Source organism: Solanum lycopersicum, chromosome 9 (genome assembly GCF_036512215.1).
Source record: "Solanum lycopersicum chromosome 9, SLM_r2.1".
Classification (NCBI taxonomy): Eukaryota; Viridiplantae; Streptophyta; class Magnoliopsida; order Solanales; family Solanaceae; genus Solanum; species Solanum lycopersicum.
The window spans coordinates 5,474,118-5,491,892 of NC_090808.1; the positions used below are offsets into that span (position 1 = coordinate 5,474,118).

Genomic DNA, 17,775 nt, shown 5'->3' on the forward strand with positions numbered 1-17,775 from the left:
TTTTTAAGAATGCATGGTCGATGCAGCTAAGCCATTAGCGTAAAAAATAAGTCACTAGCTTTTGCAACTATATGTGTAATAAATTATTTTTATTACTCATAATAATGTTTGATCGTAACGTAGTAATAACTCAAATTAAAAAAATTACAAAATTTAATAAAAAATTACTGGAGACATAATTAATTTCACGACCCCCCCCCCTCCCCCTTCAAGTCATAAATTTCTCCACAATTATCTTACATTAACTAGAATTTTGATATATTCAGTTAACTTGTTTCTTAATTAATGTGTAATTTTTGTTTCAACACTACGATACATTAATATTAGTGTATCATGTTTAAATTTTAGTTTTGATACATAATCCTAATTAGTTTTGATACTTGAAACAAAATTTTTACCAAATGTATCATTTATCACGTATCTAGGTGTGGTTATGTATATTCTACTTTATTCAAATTTTTAGAAGTATATGTATTTGTACAAATAATATGCGTGATACATAAACTTTGTGTTATGTATCACACAACAAAAAAACATGCTATTTGGAATATTTATCTTTTCCTTATTTCATTCCACAAATCTCTCCTTATTTTTAGTCACAGAATCTTGATAGTTATTTTCTCACTTATGTTTGAAATTCAAAATTAGTTCTATAGGTTAAGAATAAATATAGATAAAAAAGTTTTAAAAGGATAATTATAAGTCTTTTACATATTTTAAAATACTCCAAAGTGTATAATAAAAGAAAATAAGTGGACTTCAAATTTCAACACTGAAACGTAATTAGAAAAAAAAAGTAATTGTATTAGTTTATTATCTCGTAATAATTATTATAATATTTATACATTTTTCATAATTTGAGTTGGTTAAGGACTCTAACAACTAATCATTCACTGAAACTGATAAGGATTCTTGTATTATAATTTAATCTTCCCGCTGTCTGATAATAATATTGGTTTCAATTTTACCAAAATTTCATACGTTCTAATATTTTCCTTTTTTCTGGTATTTTTCATAATCATATTTCTTTAATAGATTGTGTTTGTTCATATATCTAATTGATAACTTAATTCGTATTTATTGTAATACATTTATAGATACACTTTATTTCAACTTACATACATCCTTCTCTCACAATCTTATTATATCAAATACATTATTATCAACTACAAATGATACATTATATAAGTTATACACATCTTTTAAGGCAAACAATACAATACTTATCAACTTACATAAGATACATAACAATAAAGTATCATGCACTAATTTTTTAGATATGATATGTTAATTCTAATTTATACTGAATGTATCAATTTATAGCAACTACACGACAATGTATAGACCTCAAATCTAACATCTTATGGGCAATAATTATTTATTTATTGTATCTAGCATAAATACAATATCAATATAAATGTTATACATAAAATAGTAATGTAGCATGCACTATTTTTTAGATATAATACGTAAATTTGAATTTATACTGAATGTATTAATCACATAGCAACTACCGCACAGTAATGTATCATCTTAAATCTAACATTTTATGGGCAAGAATTATTTATTTCATATATCTAGTATCAATACAATACCTATCAATTTAAACAAGATACGTAGATAGTAAATGTAAAGTAGCAAAGATATTCATGATGTATCTTTTCAAGTTTTTTGATAATTTGAATAAAAATTGAAAGGATCTTCAATAAACTAGGAGAAGAATTTTGAATAAAAAAATTTCAACAATTTTGCATCAAAATTGAAATGATCTTCGCTAAACTAGGAGAAGAAAGAATCTTGAATCTCCAATTTTTCTATAATTTTGAATCAAAATTGAAAGAATCTTCGATGAACTTCAAGATTCAAAAGGATATCGTTTGTCCAACAACAATTCCATCACTTTTTTATCCTTCATAATTCAGCTTGCTTACCCAAAATTTTCACAAATTCTTTTTAACTAAATCTGAAAGGTTTCTTCGTTCAACGGAGGAAGCAATTTAAAATTTGAAATTTGAAATTTCTTCGTTCTATTAGAATTTTACTAAAGCAAAAGAGAAACTTGATGTTCTTACTAATTCCATCGAACAAATAAAAAATGGACTAGAGAAATATTCTTACTAATTTCATCAAACAAATCAAAGGTGGACTAAAGAAATGAAAGGGTGACTGTGAGGAAAAAAAAACTTCATTTGATGAGTTGCATGAAATGAATTGAAGAAGAAAATTTATCAATGGAAAAAAAAATCAACATGCTATTAAATCTGCTCAAAGATAACGGAGATCAAGCAAATAAAAGTGTAATTTATGTAATTTAATTAATTTTAAATTTTATTTCTTTTTTAGCGCAATAAATTTTTATTCTTGTATTAGAATTAATATATTCGGATGATGACTTGTGTATTTGGAAGTTACAAATTTTAAGGGATTATTATAATAAAAAAAAATAGGGATAGAATGTAATTTACTCTTTACACTGAGATTTATATAAGTTATACTTATTTTTATTCATAAGAAGTGTAAATGTTTTTACCTTACGTAAAACTCGATCTCGAATAGATTATCTATATATATGCCGTGAAACAGTTGTGTTGGGAGGTACATTTATGTAAAAAGGCCTATTTTTAACTTATGGGCTTGAAAAATACGTACAATGGACCGGAGTTGGAATTGGGTTAGAACTTTATCAATATGCCCAAGCTAAATTATATGTATATTATGGATAGTGTGAATTAGGTATATAGCATATTATGTAGTCATATTCTCAAGTTATGGCATAAGATTTTGATTTTCATTCTATAACATTTAATATATCAACTTATAGCATTTATTTAAATTAAAATATTGTTAATATTTATTCTGTAAAATTAGGACGAAAAATAAAATAAAAAATGATTAATTAAAATTGGATAATTTCCGTGAATGTAGTTAATGTTTTTTAACTGATAACAAAATGTGCACCTTTTAAGGGATTTTAAAATATATTAATTATATATATGCACCTTAATTTTCTCAATCCGTTTTTAATGATAATTAGTTTTGATTTTTTATCCTTAAAAAATTGTATTCTGTTATCTTCTTTCCATAAACTTGTATCATTTTTTCCCCCAGAAATTTAACTATATTCATATATTCGAATTCTGTCATATTTTATCGTTTTTTTTTTTTTGGAAAAACAATTAAAATTGAAGGTTGAAAAAGTTTAGATTTGATTTGATGGAGAAATTTGTGCCAATTTTAATTAAACATGGTGGCAAATGGAATTCATCAGGTTAGTTTTTTCTAATATTTTATTAATGTGTCGTATTTTTTTTCCCATGTTATATTGCATATGTTCAATTGATATATATTTTTTTGTGTGATACATTTATTCAATGTTTCCACTAATAAATATTTTTTAATATTAAATTTATTTTCATGTGTAATTAAAACGAAGAATGATGTTAAATGTGATTACTGGCTAAAATTAAAAAGTTTACAGTTTTTGATCAATTTGCAAATTTTTTGTTTTTGAAACAGTAGAACAATATCTGACATTTTGTATTAATAATGTATATGTTTTGTATTTTAATGTATATAAATAGTGTATGAACAATATATACGAAAGTCAATTTTTATAGTTGTACGTAGCTGTTATTGATTTGTAATATATATATGAATTCTGTATAAATTTTGAATTAACTGTATATTTTTTTTATTAAATTGGATAAATTGAGTATGAAAGTGTATTTTAGTTTGTATACAGTAGTTAATTGTGTAGTATGCAGTATGTATAAAAATTGTTTTAATTTGGTATTAATTTAAAATTTTGTTATTGCATATATATGTGACTTGTATATAAATTGTGTATGATTTGTGCATTAATTTTGTATAAAATGGTATTAAATGTGTAATAAACAATGTATTAATTGTTCATTAAATTACAATAGTGTATAAATAGTGTAGTAATTGTGTATTAAATTGTGTATGAAGTGTGTATTATTTTTGTACGAAGTGTATGAAGTGTGTGTTAAACAGTGACTTGCATATAAATTGTGTATGAAATGTGTATTAATTAATAAATAATGTATTAATTGTGTTAAATTACAATAGTGTATAAACAGTGTAGTAATTGTGTATTAAATTGTGTATGAAGTGTGTATTATTTTTGTACGAAGTGTATGAAGTGTGTGTTAAACAGTGACTTGTATATAAATTGTGTATGAAGTGTGTATTAATTTATATGAATAAATTTATAATTTTATTATGGGATGCACTGAATGTAATTTTAATTCAGAGGTGGATTCACAAGCATAATGAGGAGGCTGATAAGACTACATCTAATCTGACAAAAAAATGTGATATTTATCTACAGAAAAGTATTATGTTGTCGTGCAATATGAGGTATGTGTTTCATTGTATTGTATTTTTAATTCATACTAATCTGCAGCATGTATAAATATTTTTTTTCACAGGTGATACCTTCAACTGTTGATCTGCATGTTGTAGGTGAAGGAGCAAAGAAATACATAGTAAATTTGAACACAAGGATGTATAGTTGCGGAAGATTTCAACATTATGAGATACCGTGTGGTCATGCAATTGCTGTTCTCCGGTACAGGAAGTTACATGAAGCAGATTTCTGTTCTGCTTTTTATAGTCTCAAGAATTTCAAAGATGCTTATGCCATTCCTGTCGAGCCTATCCCGTGCGAGAGTACATGAAATATACCAAGTTATATTTCAGATCCTAAATTGATGTCGCCTGGTCCAAAAAGAGCAGCAGGAAGACCCAAACTTGAACGGTGGAAGGGGTTCGCAGATGTGAAATTCAAGAGGACAAAAAGCACATGCAGTAGATGCCATCAGGTTGGACACAATAGGAAGACTTGTTCAAATTATCCTGTACAAAAACAATGATGTCGTACTGTTAAATCTGTGTTTTTGAGGGTTTACATTGTTATAAAATGTTTTTTATTGAATAATATTACTTTTCATACAAATGTCATACATTGTATATACAACTGTTCATATATTAACAAATTTTAACAATAATAATTCATATAATCATATAACATTTATTCAGTTATTGCATTCATAATGGGGACTACATACAAAATTTATACATTTATATAAATTCAATACTTGCATATAAGAAAATAATGTATGTTTATGTTATACATATTAAATTATAATATGTTATAATTCATACTGTTTTCATACATTATTCATACCAGTAATATACATACAAACAGAAACAAATTGTATGTATATTACTGGTATGAATAATGTATGCAAGAAGGTGATACACATTTATTAATGTATAATTGTATGATATAATTCATACATTTTTCATACATTATTTATACCAGTAATATAATTAATATCTGTTTCTGTTTGTATTTGAAAGTGTATAGTATTCATGCAAAACAAATTTATGGAATAATTTAATGTTACTATGTACTATATATCAAATTTTAATATGACATTCATAATTCATATAATTTTCATACATGATTCATACAGTGTTCATATATGTTAAAGTGAGACACATTTAGTAATAATCAGTAATAATTTATATAAAACCATCAGTAGTCATAATAAAAAAATTGGGAAAATGCATAAATTGTTCATAAGTTAAAAAAAAAACAATTCATTCAAAAAAATGTACATTGTGCCATGAAGATTTCTACTTCCTGATACGGAATTCTGGAGTAGGATAATTGGTGGTGTCCATAATTTGTTCTTTATGAGTTCGAGGTCCACCCTTCTTGCTAGCAACTGTGCGTGTAACTTCACTTTCACTGATTGCGCCTTCATCATTCTTTGATTTTCCATAATTCCAAAGTAATGTAGCATATCTTTGACGATGATATTTTGAATCACAATATGTGATATATCAAAAACACCATTGCTCATGTATTCGGCGAATAGAGATGTGTATAAACCACAATCACTGTATATAAATTGAAAAAAAAAATTGTATGAAAAAACTTGATACAAAAAAATTTATACACAATTCATGCACATTTCATACACATTTTATATATACAGTGAATCATACATAAAAAATACATGTTTCAGCAATTGATATTGTAATATGAAGAAATCTGTAATTTCATACAATGAATCATACACAATTTATACATTATTTATATACACAAAAATTTTATATTAACTATTTTATACCAAAGTAACGGAAAATAAAAATAACAGAACATAAGAAAGTTTTAAAAAATTAACTTTTACTAACCTTTGAACTTTTTTTGGGGTTTAACTGTTTCTTTTTCTTCTTGTAAATTGAGGCTCTTGGTTTTTTGGATTTTGATTTTATCAACTTTTCTACGAAATCAGATTCAAAATCTGATGAGTCCTCGATTTCTTTTCCTTTCCTCTTTTTTCCTCTTTCTTTCGTCCTTTTCTCAGATTCATCTACTTTTTTTTTTCTTTCCCTTTATCCTTCTTCTCGTTTTCCTTTGGATGTTTTTTTTTCTATTTTTGATTTCCCTGATCTAGATTTAACTTTAACAGATGAAGGTTGAGATTGTGTTTGTGATAAAATTTTGAAAGATGGAGCATGAAAATCGTCTGAGCTTGCTTCATCATTCAATTTTCTACTTTTTTTCGGTGTTTCATTGCCTCTTTTCGACATTGTACGGTTTGTTTAGCGCAAGAGTTGAAGATTTGAGTGCTAAAAATGAAGATTTGAATGCAAATATTTGAGAATTCTTGAAGAAGACTGTTAAGAGAGAAGCGATTTTGAGCGAAATTTTGGTGAAAATAAAAATTTAGGCGCGCGAAATTTGGTGAATAATTTTGATAGGCGTGCAAAGGTAATGATTTTGAAAGGATTTGGGGAAGAACAAAAATTTGGGGAATATAATTTTTTTTAGATAACGTTTTACAGTTTTAAAAATAATACTGTAACTGTTTTAGATATTGATAAAATCCCTATTTTGTAATTATCTTAAAAAAGGTAACTATATAATATTTAATTTAAATTACATTAATTAAGAGTTTTGTTTAAAAAAGGTAACTTAAAATAATAAATTTAATTAACTACATTGGTTTAAATAAGGTAATTGAATAATAAATGTAATTATTAAATAAGTTAATTATTATTTTAAAAAAATTAATGAGAATAATATATTTTTTCTTGATATGCTATAACTTGATAATAATATGCTACAAGTAGTTTATTATTAAGAAGTTTGTTTATAACTTGATATTTAACATCTTAAATGTGTGTTTAGTGTTATTTTTATTTAAATTATGTATAATCTATATACATAGGAAATGAGAACGTTAATCGAATATTTTCATTAACTAATGTTGTGTGTGTGTGTGTGTGTGTGTGTGTGTATATATATATATATATATATCCATAACGTGTATTTTGTGTGAATTATATTAAAAATGTACAAAATTAAATCTTATACTGTATAATTTTACAGCGAAGAATATGCACTAGATCACCCTAGATGGCTCCGTCAATGTTGTCAAGTATTATTCTTCACATAAATTAGATAACTTATGTTGATCCATATATCAAAATTACGTACAAGTATTGTTGCAACAAGAAAACTTATTTAAAAATCAAACTTGTAATTTAAGACAAGTATTAACTACTTTTACCAGTAACACTATAAGGAAATTAAAATTATAAATATACAAAAAAAAATCGCTTTATTTTTGTAAATTACTATTTTCTTTCTAATTAAGGAGAAGCTGTGGAAAATTTTAGTTCTCCATTGAAGAAGCTTCGAGAAGAAAGAAAATGGAGGAGAAGAGCAGAGCTCTGAGATCGATCAGTAATTGAAAAATTGAATTATCTCATCTGCAAACTTACAATTTATACAAGTGTGTACTTTTCTAATCACAAGTAATTGGTGGTAATAAAGCTAACAAACACAATAATAAATAACTATCTATTAACTAATAGAAACTAATCTGCCAGCTAAGCCGACTTGCTCACTAATTTAGAAGCTAAGTAATCAGTATCTCAACAGCCCCCCTCAAGTTGGAGGTGAGTAGCTCACAGCTAACTTGTCCACCAGAATGGAATGTTTAGAGCTTGGCAACGGTTTGGTCAAAAAATCAGCCAATTGTTCATCAGTTGGGATATGATGAAGTACAATGAGTCCTTCCTGTAACTTTTCTCTGACGAAATGACAATCAACCTCTATGTGTTTCGTTCTTTCATGAAACACAGGATTTTTTGCAATATGAATAGCTGCTTGGCTATCGCAAAATATGGAAACAGGTAAGTTATATGGTGAGTGCAACTCAGTTAATAATCTTTTCAGTCAGACCAATTCTCCCACCACTTTTCTAACGGCTCTGTGTTCTGCTTCTACCGAGGACAAGGAGATCATTGCTTGTTTCTTGGATTTCCAGCAAATGGGACTGTCTCCCATCAGTACAATATAACCACTCACTGATCTTCTAGAATCAGGACAAACAACCCAATCTGAGTCGCAATAGATAGTGATAGTGCAATCAGTGCTATTGGATAAGAATATCCCCAAACAAGGCTCATTCATAAGATACCTCAAGACATGGTAAGCAGCTTTAAGATATGGTTCCCTAGGAGATTGAAGGAACTGACTAAGGTGTTGGACGCTAAAAGTTATGTCCAATCTGGTATTAGTCATGAAGTTTAACTTTCTCACCAATTTTATGTAGAATGTGGACTCTTTTAGTAGAGCTCCTTCATTTGCTTTGAGCTTCACAACGGATTCAAGAAGTGACATGGTTGGTTTGCATAATGTGCAGTCAAATTCTTTCAACAAATCTGTAGTGAACTTTCTCTGTGAAATCAGAACCCAGTGTCCTTGTAAAGTATTTCTAATCCCAAAAAATAATGAAGTTTTCCCAAGTCCTTTATTTTGAATTGATCATGAAGGAAATTCCTCAAAGAGCTGATTTCATTAACATCGGTTCCTGTCAATATTATGTCATCAACATAGACAACAACAAACACTAGAGAAACACCAGCCTTTCTATAAAACAAAGAATAATCACTGTCTGAGTGGGAATAACCTCTTGAAAAAAACATTTGAGCTAACTTGTCATACCATTGTCTACTTGCCTGTTTGAGTCCCTATAATGACTTTTTGAGTTTAAAACACAAACCTGTGTCTTCCACTAAGAGCCCTTGAGGTATGTCCATGTAAACTTCTTCACACAAATTTCAATGGAGAAATGCATTGTTAACATCCAGTTGGTACATATTCCAATTCTTTTTCACAACTATACTAATCAATGCCCTGACAGTAGTCATCTTTACTACTGGGGAAAAAGTTTCATTGTAGTCGATCCCAACCTTATGAGTGTATCCCTTCACAACAAGTCTGGCCTTGTATCTCTCCACTGTCCCATCAGCTTTGTGTTTGATCTTGTATACCCACTTACAACCTATTATTTTCTTCCCTGCAGACAACTTAACAAACTCCCAAGTATTGTCAGAATATAATGCTTTAAACTCAGATGTCATTGTTGCTTGCCAAGCAGGATCTATCACTGCCTCCTCATATGAACATGGTTCAATATCATGCAAAATGTTGTTAACAAGTTGTTGACTATCCTGGTTTAAATTGGTAAGAGATACGTGATTGGTATTACAAACATAATGAGATGAAGGGATTGAATTTTTGGATTGTAATGAGGGTAAATAATAATTATAATCTTGTAGGTAGGTGGGAATGATATGTGAACTCTTGGACCTTCTAAGGTTTTGATGTTGATGTTGGTGAGTAGTTATTTTTGGTGGGGAATGATTCACTATATCTGGTTTATTTAAGGATGATGGGTTATTTTGGTGTTGAGGGCAGATATGTGGGACTAGGCTGATCAGTGTTAGTGACAGTAAGAGTGGTGTCATCACCTATCATATTAACTTTGTTAGGATTACTGTTAGTGGAGTGCAATGTATTCTGATCTATACTCAACTTTTCTAGTATTGTAGAAAAACTAGACTTAACTTCAAAAAAAAGTAAAAGAAAAAACATTTTCATAAAATGACACATCTCTGGAAACATGTATTTTCTTAGTGCTCAAGTCTAAAACCTTGTACCCCTTTGTTTTGTAAGGATATCCTACAAATATGTGAGGTGTAGTTCTTGGTTCAAACTTGTCTTAGTGACTGTTGAGAGTAGGAAAACAAAGGCACCCAAAAGCTTTAAGGTGAGAGTAGGCGGGTTGTTTATTATATAACACTTGAAAAGGAGTTTTGTTATGGAGAACTGAGTTAGGTAGTTGTTTATCAAATAGGTTGCTGTAAGGATGCACTCTCCCCATTATCTAGCAGGTAGTTTTGATTGGTATAGTAGTGCTCTAGCAACTTCAAGAAGTTGTTTGTGTTTTCTCTCCACCACACCATTTTGTTGTGGTGTGTATGGACATGATCTTTGGTTTATTATTCCTTTTTCTTGAAGGTGAATATTTGTCTCATGGTTGATGAATTCTGACCCATTATCAGTTCTAATGGACTTAATAGTAACTATGAACTGGTTTTCTACAAGGGACACAAAAGACTTTATGGTTTGGAGGGTGTTACTTTTGCAAGTAAGAAGTTAAGTCCATGTAGACCTACTAAATTCATCAGCAATCGTCAAAAAGTATTTATAGCCATTATTAGTAGGTACATGGTAGGGTCCCCACAAATCTAGATGAAGAAGGTCAAAACATTTATGGCTGGAAGTGGTGGTTTTTATTGGAATGGTGATCTTGTTTGTCTAGCCATGGGACAAACAGTGCATACAAAAGGTTGTTTTGGTGAGAAGGATATAAGAATAGAGGATATTCCTTTCATTTTGACAAAGGGCATATGACCTAGTCTGTTATGCCATAAATGATCAATACTGTTTCCATGAGACATAAATGACATGAGAGGATTATCAAAATTTGAATTCATACAAGTAGAAGATCATTCATTACAAGGCAAAATAGCAACATCAGACAAGGAATTACATGAAAAAGAATTTGGAATTGCAGAATTAGAAAGTAAACTAGGATTACTAGAAACAGAACGTAAACTAGAATGAACAGATGAGATTTTGTTGTGTGATCCAACAGTTAGGACATTGGAGTTAGGGCAAGGAATGTGACATTTTGAACACAAGAAATATAGTCCATTATGTGCTCTACTAATCTCCAGAGGGCTCTTAATTGAAGGGCCCTGCATTAAACAAGAAAAAGAGTTGAAACTGATCACTCTTCTATCATGAGAAACTAAACAATGAACTGATATCAGAATGAACTTAAAACTAGGTACAAACAGAACTTTATGCAAAGTTAATGAAAAATTCAGACATGCATCACCAATTTCTGTCACTTTTACTCTATAGTCATTTGGTAGGGTAACTAAAAAAGGGTAGGGTAATGGTCTAATGTTGATTAATAATGTTCTGTCGAAGGTCATGTGGTTTGAGGCCCCGGAATCTATGATCCATGAATTATTTGACAACTTGGAGCACGTACATGACAAACAACCAATATCAGTAATTGAAAAAAAAAAGGTTAGAGTACCTGCAAAATTCACAGCTCCACCTGCAATATTGTTTGCAATTTCTCTAGATGAATTTACAGTGTTGTTTCCTCCCTGAGTCTGAATGTGTTCTAAGATACTAACCAGCTGATCAATTTGCTGCTTGGTTATAGTTGTATTCCTCATGTCATATACATATCTATCTTCACTACCTTCAGGGCCCTTTCCTTTGTAATTATCACGAGAACTATGAGCAACAACGGATGTCCTTGAAGCATTTTTACCTTTTGTGAACTTGAAATCCGATGGGAAGCCATGGAGTTTATAACACATATCCTTCGTGTGTCCAGCCTTTTTGCAGTACTCACAGGAGATATTTGACCTATTAGAAGGCTTATTTCCCCCATTTTTCTTAGAGGACGAAGAAGCATAGTTTGTCCTGATATTTGTGCTAGAACTGGCAGCAGCATTCAGATGAAGGGAAGTGGAATCAAAATTGAGCTTGCCATGAGGTTTGACCTCTCTGTGCCTTTCTTCCTGTATTAAAATAGAAAAAACCTGAGCCATGGTAGGCAGGGGATTCATCATCAATATGCTACCCCAAACTATCGTGTATACCTCATTTAATCCCAGAAGGAATTGAATGAGGCGTCTGTCTAACTCAGCCTTATGCATCTTCAACTTGCCACCACAAGTGCACAAACATGTGCACTGAGAATTAGTGTCCAGGGTGCTAAGTTTTTTCCACAATTTTCGCATTTTGGTGTAGTAACCAGTAACATCGAGATTATCCTGAGTGAGTTCGTTGATTTCGCATTGCAATTGATACAATCTAGCACCATTAGCTTGATCGTACCTGTTAGCTAATTCATCCCAAAGTTTCTTTGTGTTATTGACATACTACAGGATGTCAGCAAGGTCTTTTGACAGTGAATTGAGAAGCCACGAAGTGACCATATCATCACATCGTTCCCACTGGGCGAAAGCAGCTGAATCTGGAGATAGCCTTGCAATTTTCCCATTGATGAAACTTGCCTTATTCTTCACTGACAGAGCTCGAAGAATTCCCCGTCTCCATGAACGATAACCTGTTCCATAAAAAACGAGTGGAACAATAGCAGACCCGGAGCTTTCAGATGGATACATGTAGAAAGCATTGTTGGATATACTTGCAGCAAGGTTCTGAACTGGAATTTGAGGAGCAGGTTCCTGATCAATATTGTGCTCCATGATTGCTAGAAATTAAGACGAAATTGAGAGGAGAATGAGTGCGGAAAAGACGAGCGGAAGACGAATCTTACTGCTCTGACACCATGTCGAATTAAGGAGAAGCTGTAGAGAATTTCAGTTCTCCATTGAAGAAGCTTCGAGAAGAAAGAAAATGGAGGAGAAGAGCAGAGCTCTGAGATCTATCAGGAGTAATTGAGAAAATGAAAAAATTGAATTATCTCAACTGCAAACTTATAATTTATACAAGTGTGTACTTTTATAATCACAAGTAATTGGTGTAAAATAAAGCTAACTAACACAATAAGAAATAATTAACTATTAACTAATTGAAACTAATCTGCCAGCTAAGCCGACTTGCTCTGAGAAAATGGAGGAGAAGAGCAGAGCTCTGAGATCTATCAGGAGTAATTGAGAAAATGAAAAAATTGAATTATCTCAACTGCAAACTTATAATTTATACAAGTGTGTACTTTTATAATCACAAGTAATTGGTGTAAAATAAAGCTAACTAACACAATAAGAAATAATTAACTATTAACTAATTGAAACTAATCTGCCAGCTAAGCCGACTTGCTCATTAGTTTAGAAGCTAAGTAATCTGTGTCTCAACATTTTCTAATAAAGACGAACCCCTTGACTAAATTTTCCCATAAATCATTCCATTGGAATGTTATTGTACAAAGACATTATTTAGTGCATGTAAAACAAAAAAAAAATGCAGAACCAACAAATTATGAAGATTACAAATCGAAAACCAAATAAATTTGATTTTATCATATCATCCCACAAAATTACACACATGAAATAGATGAAATTAATATCAAACAAAGATTAATATTACCATCTAGCTAGGTAATATATTCAACTAAAATAAGAAGTAATGATTAAAATCACCCTTGTGGTACATCCTTTTTCAACCCCTTCTTTTGACTTGTTATTTCTAGATCACCAGTTCTAGACGTATACTATATACTATGTTCTAGAGCCTTTAAACTTCCATAGTCGTCTCAACCGCGACAAGTTCACGGAATTTAACAACGATATAGCCTAAACCATGGCCTAAAATAGCAACAATGAAAATCCCAATGTTGAAGGACATAACAGCAAGCATAACAAAATAAACAAGAACCATACGAAGAGTATAGTAAATCCCAGATTGAATAATCCCAATAGCACCTATGGGCCTTTTGTTGATCATTATTGGACCCATTGACATAATTTCAACACCAAAAGCCATAAAGAAAACAAAAAACAAAGACAATATGTACATGCCTAGGTTATAGTTTGGCCATCCTTTGAATAATATTGTCACATCTTTACCCCAATAAAAATTCATTTGCATCACCATGTTCATAATCATAGGCATATTTTGATCATGAGGCATGTCCATGTTCACTTGATGGTCGTGTGTGTGAGACATTTTGAGGAATTAGAAAAAAAATGGAGTTATAAATGATAGATGAATTGTTTGATTAGGAGTTGTAAATGTGTTTAAATAAACTCGTGCGAGTACACATTGTCAATGAGTTCCTCAGATGGTAAGCACCCTCCACACTCTAATCCTATGAGTATGAGTTCCAGTCACCTAGCTAGAGAGCGAAAAAAAGGTGGAAACTCCTAGGAAGGAGTAAAAAATGAATTTAGTACTTTTGACGTGGTAAAGTTCATTAATAATAATTGATTAAACTCATAAAGCTTAAATTCTAAATCTGTCTATCGATCATTGTTAGCTCAATTGAGTGGAGGAAAAACCAAGGATGAAAATGACTAATATTATTTTACTAATTTGTTGTTTGTTTATTTGGAATAGGCAAAGGGAGAATATAATATTTGCTGGAGCCAGCCTAAAGATAACAACGTCCGTTGTTGAAATGTTTATTGTGGAGAAGAATCTGCATAATTTGAATGAGTTAAAAAGAAAGACAACAACATCCAATTAATGTATTCTCTTGTGTCAAAATATTTGTTCTGTTTCGTTTTTCTAGAATCAAATTATATGAATTTTGAGATGTCTTTTTTTATTTACTACTTCTTATTTAGTTTTTTTACAATCTATATTCTTATTTTTTTACAAAAAATCGAACTAAACTAATTCAATAATTAAATTGACTCGGAAGAAGCAAAAAATGTAAACCATTGAACTTGTAGATTTAACTTTGATTAGGCAAATTGAAAGTAAGTAGTGTAGTAAGTTAAAAGTAATGTAAGAATTTATCTACTATATATATAGTGACATGCATAATTAGTTGGTGTTTATAATTAATTATCAAAAATACTATATATTATAAAATTCTTACATACAATTATGAAGATTAACTTCTACTTCTAAGTTCTAATACATGACTAATCATTGGTTTCTTTGGACATGATGATATATAGAGCTTCTTTCGATCTCTCATTTACGTTAAGATTTCTATAAAATCCAATTAATGTGAGACTAATTATGCCCCAAATTATCATGTCCAGAATAAATTTCACCGGCTATAGAAAGAATTGTGATATAATCACGATGGATAGCATGTTTGATCAAGTTTTTAAAATCTGTTTATTTTAAAAAATATTTTTTGGTAATTAAGTAACAGTTTGTATTTGATTAAATATTTTGAAAAACCACTTTTGTCAATATTAGAGTTGCACTGCATGCTTGATCAATGTTCCAAAAATGCAATTTTTTATCTTATGAAACATGTTCTATTATTATTCAAAGCATTTGTTTTTATTTATAAAAGCTTGATCCTAACACCTCAATTTTAAATTCATGAAAGATACAAATTAAGATAGATGATTAGTCAGGTAGTGGAGAGTTAGCTTGCTTAGTTGATCATATTAGTAATTTTAGTTTTACTCTAGGAGTTCTTGCTATTCTATCTCCATTACTGTTATAATATCTAACACTTTCAATTATCGTGTTATTTTGGGGCGCTAACTATTTTATTTTTAGTATGTGTTTTAGTGCTTTTATTATCATTTCGTCTCGACTTCTTCACTCTCGATGTTTACCTTTCAAATTATTTTTACTTGAGCGAATGATTTATCGAAATTCAAAAATAACTTTTGTAAATGTAAAATCTTCATAAACACTAATATTAGCTCAGCATGCAAAACAAAAAAAAAAATCAAAGTAAGAAATAAGAAATACCATTTTATTTATTTAGTAATTACTACTAATATTAAACAAACATATGTCAAACTCACTTATGATTCTTTTCACTCCATATCATATATAGTACTACTAAAACTTCTCTTTCTTTATTTTGACTTCAAATTCCACAATATTATACATAATATGTGGAGTAGTACCACCAAATTAACAAGACATATTTATTATACCATAAGATTCAACCCTTTAATTAATTAATTAATTAATTTGAACAGATCTAATATGGTGATGGTTCCTGCTAATTTCCTTCTTAGGAATAGTTATAGTGAGCACTCCATTTTCCATTGATGACTTAACATAATCAGCCCTACTATTTAGAGGTAGTGAAAAAGATGTGAAGAATTTTCCACTACTTCTTTCATAATGGTGCCAATTATCTTCTTTCTTCATCATTCTTGTTTCCCCAGTAATTTTAAGTATTTTTTCATCCTCCACCTGCGTAAGAACGCGTATATAACATATAATCAATGGGTTCAACTGAATAAATAATGGGATATTATAATATCCTTGTAGTCGTGTAAAAGAAATGAACAATATTCAAAGTATATATTCTTTCTCATATTGACATAAACAATTTATAATGCTACTTTTCGTATAGTTACCGAATATTTTAATATTGATTTTAAAATATTATGTTTGATCTTATCTAATTTAGCTTAATAAATTAGTCAAGTTGGCTCTCGAAAATAAAAGTATCACGTAAATTGAGACAGATGGAGTAATGTGTTTAATTTATTTCAACATCTTATAACATAACATGTTTAAGACGAACATCTTTAGTTTAAAATCATAACACTAAAAAGTCACTCTTGCTTTCTTAAATTACGTGTACAAAAAGTTATATTTCTATTGATTTTGAACTTCGTGTCCAATCAAAATATAACTATATCATGAAAAAGAGAGAATTAGGGATTCATTACCTGTACTTTGACGTCTTCTTTCTTGTAACCATGCAAGTTACACCTAAAGATATGTGACTCTGGTGTTTCCTTATACTCGATTTGCGCCATCGTTGCAGGTACATGGTGGAACGATGGTGCTGGAGCTATGAGGGATCGAGGGTTTTCGAGATAAAATTCATGGAAAGGATCCCATACATCATGATGAGCAAAAGGATCGTGCACTTGGTGCGCGTGTTGAGAATAAGGATCATACACGGGGTGTGAAGGTCGAGAATAAGGATCATGCATCTTGTGTGTCTTGTGATCGGAGTAAGGATCATGCACCTTGTGTGTCTGGTGGTCGGAGTAAGGATCATGCACCTGGTGTGCATGATTTCTCCGACCACCAAACACAGGCATGAGAGACATTTTTTTTTTGGCAAAAGAAAGTAAAGGAGAAAATGAATTTGATATGTGGAGTTGAGTTGATGTCTTGGTGGAATTATTATGAATAATAGGGTAAGGTATTTATATAGGGTAAATACATATTTAGAAATTCCAAGAAATGGAATTTGTGTGAAAGGGATGTAAAGTTGATGAGATGTGTAATATGGAAATTTTTTTACGGTTGAAATGAAAAAAGAACGAAATTCTTCAAGAATGTGGAAAACAGAATTGAAAGATTCTATATTTATCAACAATAGAACAAAATACAGTGAAAAATCCACTAACAATTGGACGGGAACTCGATTTTTCATGATAAAAGAGTTGAATTTTAGTGGATCGTTATAACAAAGTTACTCTACCATTTACAATATGCACCTTGTTATATATTTATTTTACACATCGATTAATTAAATTTTATTTCAAGATATATGATCAACCTGCTAAGTACAATTCATATTACAAGAAATCAAGAATAATCGTTGTCTTTTTATATATATTAAAAATATAATTTCAATGTGTCAATTCTAATTCGTTTTACACCTATACTTTATTCGATCAGATCATTTATTTGTGTTCACAACTTTAATTATGCGA

The 17,775-nt window shown here is 30.0% G+C and overlaps 1 protein-coding gene and 1 non-coding gene across 2 annotated transcripts; both read right to left on the reverse strand.

Annotated features, from left to right (window-relative positions):
- Positions 1-13,681: 13,681 nt before the first annotated feature.
- LOC138338268 (copper transporter 1-like) lies at positions 13,682-14,083 on the reverse strand. Its single transcript, XM_069289057.1, has one exon. The coding sequence runs from the start codon at positions 14,081-14,083 to the stop codon at positions 13,682-13,684; it is 402 nt and encodes a 133-aa protein (XP_069145158.1).
- Positions 14,084-15,815: 1,732 nt separating this feature from the next.
- On the reverse strand, positions 15,816-17,355 carry LOC101263239 (uncharacterized). Its single transcript, XR_011211797.1, has 2 exons — positions 16,774-17,355; positions 15,816-16,288 (listed from the first exon to the last, which is right to left on the reverse strand). It is a non-coding gene; the product is annotated as an uncharacterized protein (transcript).
- Positions 17,356-17,775: the final 420 nt, after the last annotated feature.